The 22,304-nt window shown below is 40.1% G+C and overlaps 1 protein-coding gene across 1 annotated transcript in view; it reads right to left on the bottom strand.

Moving 5' to 3' along the window:
• LOC107098829 (teneurin-1-like) overlaps nucleotides 1-22,304 on the bottom strand; it is a gene marked incomplete at its 3' end in the record, with an annotated part of 205,708 nt that overhangs the window by 11,161 nt on the left and 172,243 nt on the right. The window contains exons 8-14 of the mRNA XM_015396686.1: nucleotides 20,835-21,042; nucleotides 16,204-16,305; nucleotides 12,711-12,905; nucleotides 7,137-7,337; nucleotides 4,141-4,326; nucleotides 4,011-4,040; nucleotides 1,801-1,947 (exon numbers count right to left, since the gene is read on the bottom strand). Of these exons, the coding sequence (XP_015252172.1) occupies nucleotides 1,801-1,947; nucleotides 4,011-4,040; nucleotides 4,141-4,326; nucleotides 7,137-7,337; nucleotides 12,711-12,905; nucleotides 16,204-16,305; nucleotides 20,835-21,042 (1,069 nt within the window). The remainder of the gene's footprint in view (nucleotides 1-1,800; nucleotides 1,948-4,010; nucleotides 4,041-4,140; nucleotides 4,327-7,136; nucleotides 7,338-12,710; nucleotides 12,906-16,203; nucleotides 16,306-20,834; nucleotides 21,043-22,304) is intronic.

Here is a 22,304-nt window from a genome sequence, read left to right as displayed (position 1 = left end):
AACTTTTTTAAGATATCAAACTGGGTTCTCTGTTCTGAACCGTCAAATATTTGTGTATAAAGGATTAATTTCTGTTTATCTGGTGAATGATTATTGTCTTCATTAGGTTAAATGTTTAGCATCAGTTTCCCGCTGAACGAAAACTCATTTGACACCAAAAAGATTTATTCCAATCCCACTCGTGTTTCCAGAAGTTTCTGAGTGATGAGAACCAGGCCAGGAGCATTACACTGAACTTCACTGCATCGCATGATTTTCCATTTATTACATATACTTTATCTACTGTAATCCACTGGAAAGTTTTGGCTTCATGTGAACAGATTTTCACTTTCATTTTCTCTCTCTATGTCTGTGATTGTAGTATTTATATCTTTCTAACGGCGAGTTTTTGAAAGGTCAGTAAATACCAGAGTAAAAAAATGTATTGCTTGGATAAACCATAATTCTCAGGTACACATGTTTTAAAATCAGTAAAACTTTAGTGGATTCAATAACTGAATTTATATTTAAGTTTGTTAAAACAAATTCTTTCTCAGTGGAAATGAGAATGTGATCAGATTGAGGATTATATTTTCCATCCTTATTTGGGTCAGATTATGTTCCTGCAATAAAAGATGAATTTATTTTATACTTTTGAAAGCGCTAAAAATAATCTAGCTCTGCTTCTGTAATCTAAGTCACATATTAGATTACTACTATACTGCCTGCTGTTCAACACTATTCAGATTAGCACTTTATAAACCGCGATAAATGCTAAATTATTCATTTAAAAAATCTTAAATCCTGAAACCGAAGCGATGCAAAAAAAAAGAAAACCATCCGTTTATACAAAACAAATGCCAACATGATGCTATGGATGGTTTCCTCTTCCTCGGCCTCCTACTTTACAGTCTAGGGCTCCATGGTTGTAATCCGGAATAAGGATCCGTGACTCATGTTTGGAGCAGCCATCAGCACTGACACTTTGAAGTGTTGGCTGAGTCAGTCACGCAGCTTTAGTAAACAATGTGCAGAAAAAAAGCGGTTACTTTGTAGCTATCAGAAGCCTGCGTGTTTCAGGCTTCCTGCTGCTGCAGATTCAAACACCTCTCTGCACAAATCTGGAACAAAAAGCAGGAAAAACAACAAGAGCCAGTTTCCCACCCAAACAAAAGCCAACCATACCTTGTTTGCAGTGATGGATTATAGCAGCACCTTAACAACAGTCTGTGTATAATGGATATTTGATGGAGTTTCAAAGAGAAACAGGCAAAGTTGAAAGCGATGTGATATTGCTGCGTATGAAAACTGCTGGTTTATAGGAGATGAGCCGCCGATGGGACCAAAACGGCAAAGAAATGACTGAACAGATCTGCATCTGAGATGTTATGCTTCTTTTTTTTAGGATTGAATCAACAACTACAGAACATGACTGAGATACTTTGGCCATCTTTAGTTTGGATGCTTCTTAACAGACACTATCAAACAAAAAAGTAAAAAGAGCAACTCTTCTGTGCAGAGATGTCTGTATTTAGACTGGAATGGGAGCCTTCTTATCCTGGCAGGTGGCTCCGCGTCAGACATTTAGCTGTGATTTAGGCAAAGCAGACACACACACAAATACATATTCAAGGCGCTGTGATAATGGGCAGCAGGACTCACAGCGGGCCTGGGATACGGAGGGATGAAGGGGAGGAACAATGAGGAAGAACAAAGATGAGAAGGATTCAAACAGAATGGACATTCTGCCGATGAGACACGGGCGGAAGAGGTAAGAGCAGAAAAAAGAGATATAATATGATAGATGGTGTAAAATGTCACCTCCATCATTGTCAGTTCCATCACTGCAGTCAGTTTCCATGACAACGCTGCATCCAGGCCCGCTCCATCCGGCTTGGCAGATGCAGCGCCAGCCACTCTGCTCCAGGGTACAGCGTCCGTGTCCGCTGCATAACCCGGGGCAGCCGTCTGAAAGACACATTTAGGTTTCCTGGTGAACGTCGCTTCTTTTTAAAGGAATCTATTCTGAGAAGCTAATTAAAATATATATATGTCACATAGAGTAATGTGAAGTGTTTATCGAAAAATAAGTTTAACAGAATAAGATTCAATTTATTAAAGATTCCAAATCGACCCCGTCTGAGACAGCAACGCTCATTTGGTTTATTTTTTTATTTTAAATATTATAAAATAAATGAGCATCAAGTCTTTGTTACATAAAACAAAATACAGAGAACATTTATTATTCCCATACTAAATTAAATCTATTAAAAAACTAATGTTTTTTGGGCTCTTATAGTATTTAATGTTTCTCAAACACCTTTATTTAATAAACAAACTAATCCAGTTATTCTGCGACAGCGTTTACCTTCTAATCCCAAATCCTGCGCCCAAGAATCCCAAACAAATCAGTTTGATCATCGAGTCAATAATATATTTAAGAAAAGTGTTTGGATGAACATGTTAATCACACATCAGATCAATACTGGAGCATAAAGAAATAAACCGACGGAGGGAGAAAATGTTGCAGCCAGTATGACGACCATGCTTTCATTGGCTGCTTGTTTATCAGCCGCCTCTATAACTGAATTAATAGAAAAGATGATTCTGCAAAACATTCAAACTGCAGTTAAATGTTCTTTACTGAAACTCATGAAACCATTGTTACCTCAGAGCCTTAAATTAGTAGAACAAATGAATTCAGATGCTTCTTATATTTACATTTCTAGCAATAGAGAAAAGCTGAAATAAAAAAGGCTGTTCTCTGTTCTTTATTCTACTTAAAGAAATTAAATATGTTGGTAACAAACTGAATCTGATTTAAATGTTACTGTTTCCATCAAACTTCTCTGATGTGAAACTGGTTCCCAGTGCAGAACTGGGAACCTTTGGAAAGAAGGAGTTTATAGGACAGCTGGTCCCTGATGGAGTTTGTTTTTATTCACTCTTACAACTGTTGTTTCCAACATGCCTGGATTTATACCCCCCCCCCCTTTTTTATTTTTGATTTTGACATTCTGAATCTGACAATTGCTTAACAATTAGCCAAAAGCTTAAAAACACAAAATAACTTTTTCTATACATGTATAGATATTCAGGCATTAAAGGGTTAAAGGGGGTGATGAGAATGAAACGTATTTCTGATCGTTCAGAGAATAACGGAGCCATATTTAAATGGGAAACTGTGGAAAGATGATGAACCTTCCCAGGAGTCGAACAGATTTCAGACAAAAAAAGAATCAAATACAAACAGATTTTCTGCTGTAAAATGTTTATTTAGTGGACAGACCTAAAGCCTAAGATGCTGAATTAAAGACATTAAACACGTCTTCAATAACCAAAACCCTAAATTCTAAATTACAACTAAAGACTTTAGAGTTTTAAGGAATCAAAATGAAATTAGAGTCTAAAGGATCCAATATTCCTTTAACTCTTAAATGTTAAAAATGTGTTAATTAGGAGCAGTGAATCATGACAGCTGTCGCTTCAAACGAAGCTGCAATCAGTTCAGTTCCTGTTTTATCTTCTTCATTAATGTTTTGTATTAATTTATAATCTCTTTATCTAATAATAAAATACTAAATGTGTGATGAAAAACATTTCCTGGCAGGCGTGAAGTATTTTTCCATCAGAGAGCGATCTACGCTGAGCCTCAGTCTGTCTTTGTCTCTCAGACTGAGCTCTGAGATTTATTCCTTTCTAAATATCAGGTATTTTCTTTCCACACGAGGCTGAATAAATATCAGCCAATCAGGAAAGACGTGGGGCGGTTCCCTCCCTGCGGAGGAAATCCAGGACGTCAGCTGGAACCGTCAGAATCAGGCCGACCTTAAAGGAATACTTGTATAATAGAATATTTAAACTTCCTAAAAACATGTTTATTACTGCAGCTCCAAGACATGATTGGTTGAATTAAATATAACACTATATCTGTAGAGTATAGTGCTTTAATGCTTTCTGCTAATATCCTGATTTATGGAGGCTTTGTGTTTCAGCCAGAATAAAAATAATCCTAAATGAAACAAACTTACCTTTTACCACAACATCCAGATCATGGGTGACTGGAGAGGGAAAGACAGGAAATGATTAAAAAGGAATTAGCCAAATAAGGTAAAGCCCTTTATTCAGATCCTGTGGAGTGTTTGGCCCCGCCCCCCTCACCTATGTTACAGTGTTCCCCCTCCCAGCCGGGCTGGCAGATGCAGGTCCCGTCGTGGCACTGGCCGTGCTCCTCGCAGCGAGGGTGACACGCTCGCTGGTCGCACGCGGCGCCGGTCCAACCGTCCTCGCACTGGCACTGGCCCTCTGAGCAAACGCCGTGGCTGCCGCACGGCACCGGGCACAGCTCTGTGGATCAGGTGGGCGGAGACGAGCGTGGAGGAAAAACAAGGGTGTTAGAGAACGCCAGGGCTGCGGAGGGAGATGAACAGATGGAGGAAACAAGGACTGGAAGGAAAAAGCCGTTAAAACAGACAGAAGATGGAAGTTTCCTTATTTACAAATGAAGCCTTTGGATTAAGCCGAGGCAGGGAAGTGAAACAAGTAAAAGAGAAGAATTGCCTGGGAGAGGTTTAAAAATCTACTTTCTCACAACACACAATCTTCTCACCTCTAATAGCTTAGCTCCCTTAAGGAGTGAATAGACTCATAATAGAAGCCAAATGATTGGTATTTGCGCCGCATATTTAAGCCACTGGGACTCTGATTCAGCTCCATTACTCCTTCCTCTCCGACATTGTGATCAGATTTAGGAGGAGGGGTACCTTAATACCCCTTCTTTTGCAATAGTTCTCCATCTTTCTCTTCTGACTCCCTTCCTTTTGCAACATCCCTTTAACCCCCCCCCCTCTCTGCAGAGGAAAAGGCTCATCCATCAGTAAAGAGAGCAAAGTGCTGGAGGCTCACAAAGCCTACTTATCCAGCTGCAGTAAAAAAGTTATTTCAATTTAAATATACATGGCATGGAGAGGGAGCAAAAAGTGGATCCAAGTTAGTGGAGTTTTTCAGCTCTCCATTAGATATACATTAACTTAGATACGCCTTAACAAGAATGGCTGGAGCCTTCTGATTAAAAGGCCGTCTGGTAGAGGGGAGGAGGCTCACATCTCAAATATTCAGCCATGATGTATCAATATCAGGGCTTATATCGCCATAATAATAACGCTAGCAGGCAGCCAATGCTACCGCTGGCCTGCATTATAGAACTACAGCTCCTAGAGCAGGTAGAAGAGAGAAAGGTGGGTTTATAATAATGGCTACTTACCGTAGTGTTTTCTACTGAGCTTCATTCTACATTTTAAACACACCAATGCTGACCCCACCAGCTTTTCTTTCTAATGATCATTATTATTCTGGGAGCAAAGAAACGCTGCAGCCATCTAGACTCCTCTCATAGTTTAGCTCTTTGTTCACAGCTTTTCCTTCAACCACAAACAGGAACGGATTATATCAGGACTTTATATGATAGAGCTACACAAACTAGAGTGTTTATTTGATTGGATAAAACCTCAAATCAATTCAATTCACTTTATTTCTATAGATCCAATTCACATCATGTCATCTCAGGTCACTTTATAGATCCAGATCAACCAGATCATCCAGTCAGATTGATTCAAAGTTTTCTATCTAAGGAAAACCAGCTGATTGCATCGACTCATTGACTCTTCAGCAATCCCTCACACTAAGCATGCTTGTAGCGACAGTGGAGAGGAAAAACTTCCTTTGAAACAGGAAGAAACCTCCAGCAGAACCAGGCTCAGTGTGAGCGGCCATCTGCTGAGGCCCACTGGGGTTCAAGGAGACAGAAGCAGACATAGAAAAAAACTTGCAGTATGATTATTCATTTTCATGTTTTGCCAAAGATCCTTAACTTGACTTATGTCTGAACTTTGACTAGGCCGTTCTTCAATATGCTATGATAAAAACAGGGTAAATGTTTTTCTGACTGTATGTTTAGGGTTGTTGTCCTGCTGGGAAAGGAGGTCCCAATATGTGTGAACACATTTCCATTAATGATTAGTTCTATTTAACTAACGCTGACCATCCTTCCACCCCCAGCATCTCAATAGATTGACGATGCCTCCATCTTTACCTCCACACATAAAAAAATTAGCAAACATTTTTATTGGAGGTCAAATCTGACTGGAGCTACTTCTCCCATGTTTACAGAGTTTCTCTTTTCCTCCTTAAAGGGCAGATGTTTGGGAAGCATCACTAAAACCTGTCCTCTCAACATATTCTCCTGTTTATTCTAAGATTAAAATATAATAAATACATTTTCTAATTAGGCATCTGCTGAAGGCAGTTTGATAAAGACTATTGTGTTTATGGGAGAACCTAATCAAAGGTTCAAATGCATACATACAGATACACATGCATGCCTCATATTTGGGGGGAGTGTTGGCCTAGTGGTTAGAGCTCTGAGAAGGTGGAAAGTTCCTGGTTCGATCCTCCACTCTGGGTCCCTGAGCAAGACCCTTAACCCCACACTGCTCCCCAGGCGCCACACCATGGCAGCCCACTGCTCCCTGAGGGGAGGGGTTAAATGCAGAGAGGGAATTTTGTTGCTCTGTGCTTGACAATGTAATGACAATAAAGTTGAATTTTTCTTCTAAGATGTTTATCTCTTCAAAGTTGTATCTTCAATTTATTTCACACTAATGCACTAGTTTGTGTGTAAAATCCAAAGAGAAAACAATCGAGCTTGAGGTTTTAAAACGTCTTTTGAGGGCAGAGTACGTAGATAAATAGGCAGACTTTAAATGCCAACCCAAGTGTTCCTGAGAGCTGCAGTATCTGACAGAGTTTGCAGCAATGAGGTCTTTTCCCCTCATTTAGCTGGAGGGGGATGTGTGTCCAAGCGGCGGTGTGTGTGTGAGGTAAGTGTTTGTGCATCGGCCTGCAGTGTGTGTTAGATTCAATGCAGAGCTAAATGAGTTCTGCTTTGCTTTGGAACGCTGCGGCCAGAGATTCATGTGGAGAAATCTCATTTCTAGATGGCATGAAGGGTGAGTGCAAAACACGGCCGGGAATGCAAACATTTCACAGTCTAGCACCCGTCCATCAACTCTGTTCGTTTCTAAACCCACATCATATAATATCTGGAAAAACTCCTGAGTTCCCTCTCCATGCGTCTGCAGACTGACTCCCTTCCTCACCGGTGAAGCAGTCCGGTCCGGTCCAGTTGGGCTGGCAGGCGCAGGTGTCTGAGTCTGGGAGATAGGTGCCGTGTCCCGAACATTGCTCCTGACAGGCAGGCAGCGGGTCATCGCAGCTCACTCCGGCCCATCCTGCCGAGCACACGCACTCCCCGCGCACGCACACGCCATGCCCGCCGCACTGAGGGTCCACACAGTCCACTGCAAACACAGGGAGGGAGGGGGGGGCAGAGTGAGCCAGAGGTGAAGATGGGGAGTACAGGGTGGGTGGGTGTTGGTGGTGCTGCGGGCCGTCTCATTATAATCATCAGTTCACAGAGTATGAAAGCAGTGTTCTTTGCATCCCATTCAGGAGTTAACCAGCCCAGCAACAATCCCTGTATCTGTTCCACAACATTACACTTCATAGGACACTTAGAGCCCAGGCTATGATAAGGGCTGTCAGGGTGGGCTGTGCTGCACCGCGTTAGTGTAATTACAGCCCACAGGGCAGAACCAAAGCTCAGCAGAGTTGGGCTTAACTCTAGCAGCTCAGTCACTGAAGGTCACACACCTGAGCGAGCGTGGAAACTCTGAAGGCCGAAGCAAAGAAGGTGATGAGGACGGCCTCAGCTCCGGCTTCACCTCCTATTCCGTCTGTTTTACTCAGCTGCTTCATAACAGGCGCGGATATTTGGAACTAAACCATGAAGATTGCTCATTTAAATAAAAAAATATGTTTTTTTATTGAGAAAATTATTTGCTGTTGAAAAAATATAGATTAGAAACAGAAAAGTATTTTTAAAACAGAAAACAATGCAACAAAAAATGTCATAAAAAAATAAAATAAATGCAGAATTATGTTTGAAAGACATTCCTAGTTCCCACGGTTCCTGAATGCAACACTTGTGAACAAATACTGCCCACACAGGAGAGCACAATCTGAAAACAAACAAAAAAATCTTAAAAATATTTTTAAGTCATTTTTTTATTTAAGCTTCAAAACACATGTTTTTGTATTACAGAATTTATGGCCTCTATTTAGTTCCATAGAACTGCCTCTAATCCCACCAAGAATTACCGTAAAGTACAGTAAAAACTGGCCATAGCCTTTTATAGGCTCATATTTTTTCACTTTAAAAATAGTTTTTTTTAATATATTTTTTTAATACTGTATTGGGAAATAATTTGATTGACAGAGAAGAACCAAACTAATTCCTTAAAAAAAAAGAAAAAAAGAAGTGTTCTATATTTGTGCTGTTTAATCACCTTTTGTTGGTATTAGAGTTAAAAACCTTTATCTGTCAGTCAGTCAGGATTTCCACTTCGGAAGCATTTTTTAAATAATTTTACCTATTAGATAAAAAACTCAGCTAAAGCTCAGACAGATCTAATAAAAACGGATCTATTATTATTATCTTCAGCTCAGTTCGATTTACGTCTATATATTTCCATCATAGCTCTAGCTCTGTTTAGAATCAATGTCCTGCTTGAAGTCAAACCTCAGCGACAATCCAAAGGCTTCGACCGTCTTCTTTCCCTGTTAAAGGAAAGCAACCCACAGCATGATGCTACCACCACCGTGTAACGCGGTGGAAGGAGGGTGTTTAGGCTGATGTGCAGCTTAAAATAAACATATTTAATCTGATAGGAGGAGAATGCTTTATTTCACATGTCTGTCTGATAAGGTTTTACATCTATTTCTTCCTACATTTCCTCCAAATAAGGCCAGATCTATAAGTTATGCTGTTCAGACTTTGAACAGCAAAACAAAACATCTCCTCAGTCGGTTATTTGGTTTCTTATTTGGTTTATAAATTGTACATATTTTATGTCAAATCCTGACATTTCTATTTTTTTCTTTGGTCTTCATCTTGCTGCATTTTAAAACATAAAAATCAGATCTATACTGAAATGAAACTATTTCCTGAGATATCAGAAGGTGGTTTGTTTGTTTGTTTGTTTGTTTGTTTGTTTGCATTTTCAGAACAAATGTTGCTGAATTCATGCAAAAATGAAAGGAAACATGAATATTTTTAAACCAAAAATCTTTTAAAAATATTTCTATTTCAATTCAAAGTTGTGAATTAGTTTGTTTTGGTCATAAAATCTGATATAACTCAGTGAGCTTTATGGTTGCAATGTGACCACATGTAAGAACTTTCCAAATTATTTATCATTTTGAATAACAGACTTTATCCTGAATAAAAATAAAAGTATTCTTGCTCCATTTTATTTTTTACTGCTTAAATGTTTCTATTAAGAACCAAAAGTTCAGACCTTTGGGTTGAAATGGACGATTGATGGAAATGTTCAGCCACTAATAAAGGCTTTAAAATGCATCTCCTTTAATGACTAAAATAAAATATAAAGAAAAGCTCAGAGTCTGGTACGGAAATAATAATAATAGCAACTGAGATTCTGACTTTTAAAGATTTATAATTGATTCACAGTCTCTAAAAACGTTTCACCCGGATTTCTCTTCACATCTCCCAGCTTCTGTGTTACATGGAGCTGTGACGCTGTCAAGGCAACAGCTTTTCAGTCACTTGCTGATAAATTATATAATCTAATAATTAATTCTGAGAGTTGCTGTTTTTGATGTAAAGCAATCAGAGATCCTGATGGAAACAGAAAGCTGTTTGTAATGAAACGTTTGGCCATGCTCTGGATTCTGCAGTTAAAAGCAGCAGAAAATAACTCATTTAATAAACCCTGTTTGCTTCTTATTAAAAGTAATGTGGCAATAAAAGATAACTAGTTGAAAGAAGCGATGAAGACGTATGTATAATGTCAGTCTAAAACAGAGTCGCTGAGTTCAGTCAATTTTTAAATATTGTATTTGTTTGGATAAACTTAAGCCTTCTTTGCTTAAGTTAGACTTAAGCAGATAATCAGGTTGTTTTTTTTCTTCACAACCTTCAAACAACGTTTAGTTAAAGCGTCGTTTCATGAGCTTTCACACCTTAAATCAAATAAAGAAAAACCCAGTTCAGCGGGTCCGTATGGAAATCACTGACAGCTGGCGTCCTTTAAGCTAAACAGAGATTACAGAGAATAACAAACATTCTATTGTATAAAGATATCAGTGAGACGTTAAAGAAAAAAATAAAATAATCCAGAACCTAACATACGATAGAGACCAGGGTGAAACCAGGACATCAGCTGCAGAAAATTATTGGCAGCGATGAAATCAGAAGATGAGACATAAAGTGTTGAGGGAGGCCGGCAGCCAACCGACCGCATCTATGAACGAAGCTAAAGAGTTTCTTTCCAGAACTGAATGTTTTCTTCTTTTGACAATAATCTCCTGTAATCTCCATCTGTCTGGACTCGTGAGTATGGCTCTAAATCCGGAGCTTTTGCTTCCAGAGAAAACATCCAGGCCTGGATTAAAACGAGTCCAACCTTTTGGGAGAATGAGATCAGCTGACACCCCCCCCCCCATCAGCAGTGAGGTCACCAGGAAAATAAAAACAAAACTTCATCTCTATTTAATCTCAAAGTGAAATGTGCTGCTGAAGATTCTCAGTCATCCAGGTCAGTCATTCCAAAAAAATTTAAAATCAATCCTCTGGACTTAGTTTCCAGGTTTGAAGACGTTTCTCTTCCATCCAGGAAGATTTTTCAATTCCAAATGTCAGAAATAGCGTTTAGTTCCAGGTTTTATAGATTTGCGGACATCTACACCTTAAGGACGAAGGACATTGTTTGGAGGAGCAGAATGTTCACATTTCAAAGACAGGTGGTTTCAACTTTCAGAAACCTCCAATGCAGCGATTGAGTTGATTCCTTCCCGCCATCATCGCAGCCCCCCATCACTATGCAGCCAGGCCAACAATGANGTTTGGCTTCTTTGTTAGCCTGCAATGCCCCATACCTGTCTATGTCTCTGAAAGGGGGGTCGTTAGAGGGAATAGTTGGCCTGGCTGAACAGGTGAGGTCTTCTGTTCTCCTATAAAGGGGTTGGAGCTGCAATGATAGCGGGAAGGAATCGACTCTATCGCTGCATTAAAGGTTTTTTAAAGCTAAAATCGATGCCCCCCCCCCTCTTAAGGTTGGTTTTCCTCAAACCGAAATGTTGCCATGGAGACATTATTCTTCAGGCTAATTCTCTCTTTTTTGTCAAACTCGCGTCAAAATTTGCGTCAGTTTTGACCCAAAAGTCACAGAACTTTAAGCTTAAATAGAAATGTGACTGGAAAGCTTTGGGGAGACCTGAAGCTCTGATAAGTTCCCCTAATCTGATAGATTAGAACAGGGGTGTCAAACTGGTTCCAGAAAGAGCCGTGTGGCTGCAGGTTTTCTTTCCAACCAAGCAATAGCACACCAGACTCCAGTCATCTCATTAAGTCAGTCCAATCTGAACATGATGACGTGATGAGATAAATCAAGTCTGGTGTGCCATTGTTTGGTTGGAGAGAAACCCTGCAGCCACACGGCCCTGGAATCAGTTTGACACCCCTGGATTAGAAGAACTTTTAAATGAAATATGGTATATTTCTGTATATAAAGCTGCCGTTGGTGAAGGACCTACTGTAGAGTGTTTCTGCATAGAGTTTGCCTTGGTTTTCTCCTCCTACTGACTGTTAGCTTGACTGGCTATCATCCACAGGCGGTGTCTGTCTGTGGACCTTTGATGGACCGCTGACCCCTGCACCCACTGGAGATTCACTGGAGAAAAGCCCCAGTGACCCTGATCGATGGGCAAATTTCAACTTTCAGAAACCTCCAATGCAGCGATTGAGTTGATTCCTTCCCGCCATCATCGCAGCCCCCCATCACTATGCAGCCAGGCCAACAATGACCCCCAACCACTTCCATTTCAGAGGAATGGACCAGTATCGGGTATCGAAGGCCATTAATGACATCAACCATTATTAAGGGTGGAGCTGGTTTTCCAGTTTCAATGTTCTTGTTTTCTAAGCCATTAAAGGGCTTTGTGTGGCTCCTTTATAACGCCTGGAACTCAACGCTATTTCTGACATTTTGAATAGAAAAATCTTCCTGGATGGGAAGAGAAACGTCTTCAAACTTGGAGACAAAGTCCAGTGGATTGATTTTAACTTTAACTTTTCGGAATGATTATGGCCTGAATGACTGAGAATCTCCACCAGAAAATCAAATATCCTTTTATTGATTAGATATTAATGTTACATCTCCCTTTAATTAGCATTTAATTACATTTTCTGTTGGTTTCACTCTTTCTGTTTGACACTGAAGTTCAAATATTTTCTCTGTAACTAATTTCACACCAACCTTTGACTCTTTACAGCGATTCCTTCTCTGTGTATTTTGAAAGTTTGTTCATTCCTAAATCTGAGATCTCAGCTCTGCTGTGTGAAAAGCATTTTCAGCGATATGGAGTCAAATGAGGGCTGAATTAATTGGAACTCAGAGTTCAGCGGTTGGACTTGGCAGAACCAGCTGTTACCTGACTGAACCACTGCAACGGATCAATTTCAAATTCCACCAACCAGTTAAATCCCAGTAAACATTAAAAATAGCATCTCCCTCCCACAGGCCAATGTAAATGGGTCAGCCGCAGTGAATTATAGTTTGCCTCATTAGCTTTGAGTGTTTAAAACTTCTTACCTTGTTCACAGTTGACACCCTTGTAGGCCGGACTGCATATGCAGATTCCCTGGATGCAGTTTCCGTGGTTGGAGCAGGTGGGGTCGATGCATTGACCTTCTTCCACGTTACACTCCGCCCCCTTCCATCCTGGCAGACACACGCACCTTCCCTTCTCATACATGCCATTCCCACTGCACAACACGGGGCACGAATCTGAAACACAACAAAGCCCAATTAGTCGTGCTTTCCAGTAGTCGGCGGATGCAAACCCGCGGCGTGCTGCAGTGCGTGAGCAGGGAGACCACGTTAACCTATCATTTGTGGGGATATGCTCTCTTATCTGCATGAATTCAGCAGCCCGTCTTCCCTTCTCCTCCGCAGGCGCACCTACACACACACACACACTTCAGCTTTATCCCTCACGCTGTTTCAATTTACTCAAGCACCACCTGAGCCTGGCTACCACGGCAACGCAGGGATGGTGGAAAATCCTTCGACGTCCCCTCGCTCGCTCTGAACAGCCCGTGAAAACAATCGTGAAAACGGGAGATTAGGGAGGAGAGCATTAGGCATTTATAGAATCAGGGTGGAAAGCAGAGTTTCCTCCATGCAAAGATGGAGAGCTGTGTGGCTAATGGAATGACGGCCAGCTGGAATGAAGTCCGCCGGCGCTGGAGGACACTCTGACAGTCACAGCTCAGCACCAGGATCCAAACCAGCAGTAGAGTTTTATTTTTCCTTTTTAAGGATCAGACGTTTGCAATTAACGGCCTGTGAATTCATCCGACGGAGCGTGTTTTATATGTTTGTTTGATCCTTTGTTAAATCTGGGCCTCCGCTGGGTAATAAATCGAGGCTTTGCTTTTCATAACCCCGGCTATAACACGGTTTCTAGGCTTTCAAGCAGGGAATGCTATACTATAACACAAACAAATGAGCAAAGACGAGAGTCGGGAATGAATAAATTATGAGCGTAAATAAATCATGGAAAGTGATAATCGTATCACCTGTTTCTGTGCTGTAAGACAGAGACAACCATGATAATTTCACATAAAACAGAACGTCCCAGAGAGGGAAACGCAGTAAAACAGAACAATCAGAGCCGGGAAGATACAGGCAACAAGATAAAGCACAGAGGAAGAGGTGTTAAAAGCAGAAGGAAACAACTAAAACCCCCACAGTGCTGCCCTGGTATCTGACTGATCTACATACTGCACGTTTTCTAATAATATCTGTCATTCAAACACAGGCTGGAGCTCAAACAACCTCTAGTGGTGAAATAAGCAGAAGTTGGCCGCAGTGCTAAAGACCAGATGATGAAATGATGATTACTATAAGTGCAATGCCTCTTGCAGATATTTCCCACCAAGAACCAGAACCCACAGAGTATTTAGGCGCCTTTCAAAGCAGAACCGCTCTGCATGAGAAGCAGCAGGATCTCAGTGACAGAACAGCAAAGGCAAGTGGTGCTAAAGCTGGGCTCACATGTAGAAGCTAAAGCCTTACAGCGGAGAAATTCCACCATGGCTGAAGTTTGATTAGTAGATGTTTAGCAGAAATAACTGCCTGGTTATTAATTAACCCAAAGGATTCATTTATAAAAACCTCATAGGAGATGTTGGAGTCAGACTCTGCCTTATAAACAGAGTTACTGATTAAATGTTAGATTTTCATGAAAATAATAATCAAATGACTTTTTACATGCTAGTGTCTCTGTTGCGTTACTTGAGATCAAAAACAGTTTAACTTTAATTCAGGTTTTTACTGCAGGGATGAACGACAGCAGCAGGAAACTGAGGAATGAAAGCTGATTGGCTGAGGAGCTGCGGTGAAGATAGAAACGTCCAAGACGAAATATTTCCATCATTTGTTTGTTATGTGAAACAAAGACTAAATAGAAATAATATATATATTACATTCTCATCACTGCTGCACTTTATCAGAGCAAATGCTCATTTGACTGCTAAGCTGCTCATTAAAAGCTTTATGTGTTTGGTTTATTCAATGATGATTATAAAATGAATGTGTGCTTATGAAACATTTTTGCGAGGGGATGCTTTACTCCTGTCTCATGATCCAGTCAGGAGACCATCCTGCCTCGTCATTCTGATGGAGCATCTTCTCTTCATGAACTGATCAATTGTTCTGTCAGAACAAATACTGTTTTGTAACCATGTGTTATGTTCTGTTAATAAAAGACGGCTGCAGGAGGGGATTCGGAGAAGGAAAGCTTGAAGTTGGGTTGGGCTTTTCCTTCCGCTCCTGCAGAAGCTGCTTGAATCTCTTTCCTGTGTAGACTCAATTTCTATTTATTTGCAAACCTACATTTTCTGAATCCAACAGTATGCATCGAAATGTCATCCTGTATACACGGAGTGTAAACTTAGACAATAAAGTTTGTCTAAGTTTAATAATTTAATCTAAAGAAGCTCCTGAAATCATCTCACCACTGACTGACGGCTGGCTGCCTTTTTTCTGGAAGACTTTAACTTCTGTTTCATTTTAAGGCAAAAGTTATTCACTTCTTTTAAATCAGTAAAAAACTTTTTTTCAGCTTCATGTATATTTTAGAACGATTTAAACTCTGTGCAAAAACCTAAAGATCTAAAACATCTAATTTCCTTTTGTTACAGACCGAAAACGTAATCCTTTCTACATAAATATATTGCAGCACATTTAATCCGTCAAACACTAAAGTGGTTCAGATAAAATATTTTCCGATGTTTGATCTTTATAATTAATTATCTAAGTCATTCATTAAAATCAAACTTCTTATGCTTTTAAATTTTAGGCTGACAAGGTAAAGTCAGACTTTATTACCAGGTAACTCATATTCGCAATTTAGCAATAAATTTACGTGTTATTATTTTGTAAAATGCAGTTAATTGTTTGGTAAATAACAGAAAACCAAACCTAGGAGACAACAGGAACTAAACTAACTCTGGGTTCAGTTTTATAATGCTTAAATTGACCAGTTCCTATTTACTTTGTCAGTTTATGCTGTAACCTGATGGTAATTACAACGTTACATATTTACATACTATTGTAATAATTACATGCAGGTTATTATTCTGATATTATAAACCTTAATATTGGGGTAAATACCCTCTAAAAGTTGTTCTTGTTACCAAGTACTATTGTCTGACTTGCTATGTTTTTACCATGTTATTACCTGGTTAATGATTAACTGTTAAAGAAAGCGTTACCGTTATTATTTTACTTTATGAAGCAAAATAAACCAAACAGACTTTTATTAGACCACATAGTTGTTGGAGTGTGCAGGTCAAAGGTCAGAAGGAGATATCTGAATAGAATAACTGATGGTATAATCCTTCATAATGCCTGTATAGTCTAAGAGCCCCTTTAGGGTCACTGTGAATAACAAGGATCAGAAAATGCTTCTTAAAATAAGGAAGCACTTTTTAACCTGCATAAAACCCAGAAAATAAAAGTAGAAGCTAGCAGGCCTGCTTTAGTCGACTTTAGCCACCGTCTAGAATCAATAACTCACCTTTGGCACAGTCAGGCCCCAAGAAGCCAGCGAAGCAGTGACAGTGTCCAGCCACACACTCTCCGTTTCCATTACAGTCCGTGGAGCAGCCGTCCATCGAATCTGCAGGACCGAACAGACACATGCTCAGAGGGACAGAGATCGACCAGAGGAGGGGAAACAAAAAAAAGCTAAACTACAAAATATTGCACATTTGACTGCATAAGCTGGCATGGCTCTCATGGTTATTGAATGCAAGATCTGATAAGCAATGGATGGCTCCCCAGATACTGGAGCTGTATTAGATTAGTCTGATCCAGCTGCTATTGCTCTCTGGGGAGCGGCCAAGCACTCACTTACGCTCAGTACCACTAAGCGCATTAAACTGCATTACAGGTTGGAAAAAGAGCTGGGCACAAATTTACAAACATAAAGGCCTAATCAACAAAGCCTTTACAGGTGCAGAGTTTAAAAGCAGACGGAGTGAAATAAAAGGTGGAGAACGGGTGATGCTGCTGTCGCTGCAGCAGCAGCAGCAGCAGCATCTGCTCCCTGGGCATCCTCAGCATCAATGTGCTGCTTGTTTCCACTAATGTTTCGTCTCATCTGTGAGTTTCATCACATCTTTCTGTGGGCTATATGTGTTTCATCACATTCTTCAATCGAACTTGAATTAGCCGCCTTTCTCCTGCTGTCTCTGTGTTCCTGCACTGATACGTCCATCATGTCAGATTGCATTCTCTGGGAACAGGCCGCGCCGCAGCGTCGGATAAAGAGGGGGAGCACTTTTCTGAGTGTTATATAAGCCTGCTGAGCTCTGTCAGCACTGCTTGAGATGTAGGATTTTGGTGAAGCGGTTACACTCGCACTGCTAGTGATTTGAACTGGTTGTCTTGGTTTTGGCGAGCTCTATCTAAGCTAGATAGAGTAATTAAAGCGGGTGTCAGGAATGTCATTTCTTATTTGACCCCATGCCAGCCCGCTCTGCTCCTGTGAACCGATTTGGACTCCTGAGTCAAACGGCTGCAGTCCCGCTGCTTTGCTCGTGTTCAGAGTGCAGAGATGACAAATCCTTCAGCGCACATGTGCACATGCATTTACAAACACATACAGCCAGAGTTATTATGTGACACCCGCCTTTAGGCGCGTGTGACACATGCTAATGAGACAGGCCCTGCCACTAGCCGGCAGCGCGGCGTTATCCTCCAGAGCGGCGCATCGCTGCAGAAACCAAAGTCATTTTCACCTCCATCACCTGTCATCGTCAGAGTGATGGAGAGGAGTGCCAATCATATGTTCTCCCACACAGTCAGCAGCACTAACGCTTGTTTCAAATACTGAGACCCCTGCCCACACTAAAAAAACATACGCTCATTTTCCAACATTGCATTTGGCACCTTGACACATGAAATGGGTGAAAAACTGATCTGCAAGGTCACACAGTTCCTTTAATCCACCTGAGAGCAGCAGTTTGTTAGAGCTTGCAGGGCTGTGAGGTTATAACAATGATAAAGGCTCCGTATCGTTCAGGTCGTCGTCCCGACCGTAAAAACCTCCAGCAATTAAGAGTTAATATATGAAGAGACATGTCTCTGCATGTTGCAGGCTGCGGTCACTCTTTTCTCTCCACTGACTCCAGTTAGAAATCACTCATGCCATAAGTTATTTAACTTAAATGCTATTATAAAATGGGTGCTTCCAGCCAAGGGAGCTGATTGGTCAAATAAGCATTCCAATTGTACTTTATGAGCCTGTAAAGTTTCAGCCATGCTTTATGACCCTTGGGCTTTATACATTTATGAAAAAATGAATGAGCTGCGCAGCTAACCAGAAACCCCAGAAGAGTCCTGATGATGAACCTGTTTTGTTTTTTATCTATTTGGCCCAAGGCTCCAGTACCAGCAGGTCACATCCCGTCTGCAGGGACGTCGTTTTGCTTTCAACCACATCAAATTTGCTCATTTTAATTGTAGCAGCGATCCGTTTGGGTGGATGGAAAGAAGGTGCTGATGGAGAAAAGGAAACAGGATTGCAGAAATCATTAAGCTAAAGTTTCCCTGGTTTACTTGCAAATGTCAGTGGCAATGGTGGGAGGAAATGAGGCTTCAGTCGAAGCAATTGCTACTTTTATGGTCAGAAATGTGTTTGAAAATGTCATTTAAATCATATTTTTAGAACCTGCTGCAAGTCTGTTTTATTAGACCTTTTTCCACAGATTTTGGATTTTTTATGTTTTTAATATCAGAGAGAGAGAGACAGGTGGAAAAACCTTTAAACAACCTGAAGACATATTATCAAAATCATAATTAAAAAATTAGAGGTTATGAAAAACCATAAAAAAAATTACACAACAGAAATTAAATCTTCATTTATCGTTCCTGTTTGTGCAAAAGCTAATAAAAATGAAGCCGAGACAAGAAGTAAGAAAATGGTTCTTTGAAATGAAGCGTAAAGTTTGGATTCACAGTGATGAAGGAGACGATGATGAGGAGATTTAGAGTTACTGGTTTGGACCTGACCTGCAAATGTTAGGAGGAAATCAGACACTGGTAGCAGGAATTACTGTCTTATGGACAAAAATATGTCTTTGATAATTAAATCATTATTTCCACAATGAAAAATTATTAACAGTAAATTTGGTCATTTTTTTAAAGGTATTGCTGATGTCTTAGATTCCTATTTTTGTTATTTATAGTAGCTACTGGAAAAAAAAACCTAAATGTAGTGATAGATGAAAGAAAGTGACTATGAAAAAATAAACTTGAAACAAAACAGACCTAATTAGAGAAAAATGATCCAACCCTGCAGATTATTGCTTTATATATATTCTTAATAACAGATTCTTATTTAATACTTATTTCATCCTCATCCATGTCAACCTGTGGACCCTGCTGTTTTGAATCTGACCCCCCAGATATGAAGACAAAATGACGTCAGAATGAAGATTTTCTACGGTTAACATGACGCCCAGAGTCAAATAGTAGAAATACTTCACTTTAAATTTCTCATGGAAATAAAACAATGAAAGAAAATATCACTGATGCAGAATATCTACTGACTTTTGCTCTTTATTTGGTAGCTAGCATTCAAACTTTTAGTTCAGAGTTTTATAAAATTGTGTAGATTTCTTACATGACGGCAGAGAAGAAGTTATTTCCACATCAGCAATGCTGAATGTTTCATTTCTATATGCGGTGGCCTCTGTAACGACCGTCACTCTTGGCCTCTGTAACGACCGTCACTCTGCAGCTCAGTAAAATCAATCCGTTTTCTCTTTATTCAGATTTTAGCTGTAATAATGTATATATTTCTGTTTTTCTGTCATATATAAGCTTATTTATCAATATCACTGCAGGCATGTTTAAACATGCATGTGTGTTTGTTCCATATCGTGTTTCTCCTTTCCGTATTTCATCAACTACAGTACCTTCCTAGTCTTCTCATATTTTCTTTCTTGTCGCAAACTATACCGGCATTGATTTCATATTATTTTATTTATTTGCACAATGGTCTAGAGTTTTTTTCTTTTTTTATTTCATTTATAATCTTCTTCTCTCCGGCGGATCCTGTTACTATTTGCTGCGGAAAGCTCAATTTCCCGACAGAGATCATCTCATCTCTCCGTAAGTCGCGGCTCTCGGGCTTCAGCTCGCCGTGTCTCTTTATGAGAGTTTACTGTAGCCTGGCTCGATGGTTTTGATTTTCTGCCACCAAAATAATGCAGTGTCAGGTTCTGAGCCTCGTTAGGGGCATGAATGGACAGCCAAATGAACTTTGACACCGATCCATACGTATTGTTTTCCTCTCTCGTGCTCAATCACTTGATTCATTATTTTAGGAGTCATTAGCCGACTAAATGCTTCTATTGTGAGGCCATCTGTTGGGGCTTTATTTGTTTTTATTGTTGGGAAAGGGAAGGGAGAGGTTCCCTGTTTTACCTCCGAGTGTCTGACTCAAAGGGCTCTGGTCTATTCTAGACTATACAACAGCAAACGTGTCAACAAATGTTTGACAACTGTGAAATAAAATCTGTGTTTAGCTGTCAAGCACTGTCAGTCAGTGTGAAGAGGACTCCGTGGAAATAAAGATGAAACATGTCTGCAGTTTGGCTTCATGGAGCTGCTTACTGAAGGGCTTTTAACCTGGAATTTCCAGCTTGTTGATACACAACTTTACACAAGAGCATTGATGAAATAACCCTTGATCATTGTCTGTAACCCGAAATAAAATAGTGAAGCATGAAATTGGAAATTTTTTGAACATTTTGGGGGTTTTGTTCTTGTAAGATAATTTTCTTTTAAGGTTTTCTGGACAAGCAGGTGAAGAAGCAATTGCCCTGGTAATTATCCACTTGTCTATATTCAGCTGCATACTCTTGCATTATTCACATCCTTCAATTTACACCGCCGGCCGTGTGTGTCATCGCAATGAGCCGCAGTTAGCAAGCCCCGTTATTATTACAGGAGCTGTCCTCCCATTTCTATCGGCTGTCTCTCTCGCCACGCCAAACTAACTCGCATAATAGGAAAAGTTTCCCTCCCAAATGTTAATGACTTTCAAAGCACTCTCAGCCCCCTTCTTATTTTATTTTTTTATTATTTTGGCAGATGAACAGAGAGCAGAGCAGACATTAAAACCATCTTTGCACTCACCTATAGGGGTGCTGTGGAGTAACACCGTCTCCAGGTTGCGTCCATCGTTGTAGAGGGCGAGATGCCACGTGCCGGGGTCCATGTACTCAATGAAGCCGGTTTCCTGCAGGCCGCTCAGCAGCAGGCCCTTCGGAGTTTTGGCAGTTGAGATGGGATCAGTCAGGGACCTGGGGAGAGCCTTCCCGTCCAGCAGTTTCACAAAGTCAAACTGGAGAAAAGAAAGCAGCCGAATCAGAACTCTTCTCTAAACTGGCATCAGGTAATTAAGCTAGACTGCAAACAGGGCCGTGCCGATAGAACCAGATCAACAGAAAGAGATCTAAACAAAGGAGGATATTCACATTGGAGCAGGCATCCCCAAAGAGGGCCGCTGTCCTGCAGGATTTAGACGTTTCTCTGCTTTAGCACAGCTGATTATGATGATTGCAGTTCTCAGCTTTCAGCTTTCAATTCAAATCAGCTGTGCTGAAGCAGAGAAACCTCTAAAACCTGCAGGACTGCGGCCCTCAGGGACCCGCTTTGGGGATGTCAGGTTTACCGAGAGTTTATGATTGCATCATCATGTAGAACACAGACATCAGCCAATGAAGATTTAGATTAGTTACCTTTTTTAAACAATGTTTATGTCAAGAATGATGCCTTTACTGCCATTAAAAGCTATGCTGCGCTAATTCATTAATCCAACCGTACTATTGGACCGGTATGGCTATACGCCAATATGCTAAACATACGCATCAGATTGGATCAGAAAAAAACGGATCTATGCATCTCTACCTCTATTTCCAGCAACTTCTCCTTCAGGTTTTCTACAGAATAATTCAGACCATGATCCATGAAAAAGGAGAGACGGATTTAATCAGAACCCCAGAGGAAAACATTCATGAACTAAAACACAAACTGCACCTAATCTCTAACCCACTCATTGATAAACAACCTGTGATGGATGTTTATTGGAATAAAACTTGTTAAATATGTTTTTGTTTTTTAAATAGAACTTTTTCTAATGTATTTACTGCCTAAAATAATAAAGATTATAAAATAAAACGGTGATTTTTACAGTTGCATTTTAATATTTGCTAATTTGATGCCTGATGCCAAAATAATTCAAAGCTTTGATGAAAATCTGTTTTTGATTAAAGTTTAATCTGATGTCTTTCCTCTGATTTCCTGTAATACTCCTGCAATACAAATGAACCTAACTTTATGATTCTGTGTTGGTTACATAAAATGCACAAAATCTGATGTTTCTTTTAGTTGTAATATTAAAAATAGGAAAAAAGTTGAAAGGTTCCAATATTTAGCAGGTTCCTGCAGCATAACTGTAAATGTGGTTTTATTAGTGATGGAGGCTAATTAACAAAGGTACGACCATTTATGTCTGTTTATAAATCATTATCATTTCCTGAGAACCTGTGAGGAGCAAAGACTCAAAACATCCGGTGCAAAAAGCAACCAATGGATGTTTAAAAA

This window comes from Cyprinodon variegatus, unplaced genomic scaffold (assembly GCF_000732505.1).
Source record: "Cyprinodon variegatus isolate N-32 unplaced genomic scaffold, C_variegatus-1.0 Scaffold814, whole genome shotgun sequence".
NCBI classification, from domain to species: domain Eukaryota; kingdom Metazoa; phylum Chordata; class Actinopteri; order Cyprinodontiformes; family Cyprinodontidae; genus Cyprinodon; species Cyprinodon variegatus.
Note: the sequence above shows the minus strand (reverse complement) of the source record. Positions and strands in the feature narration are given on the sequence as shown.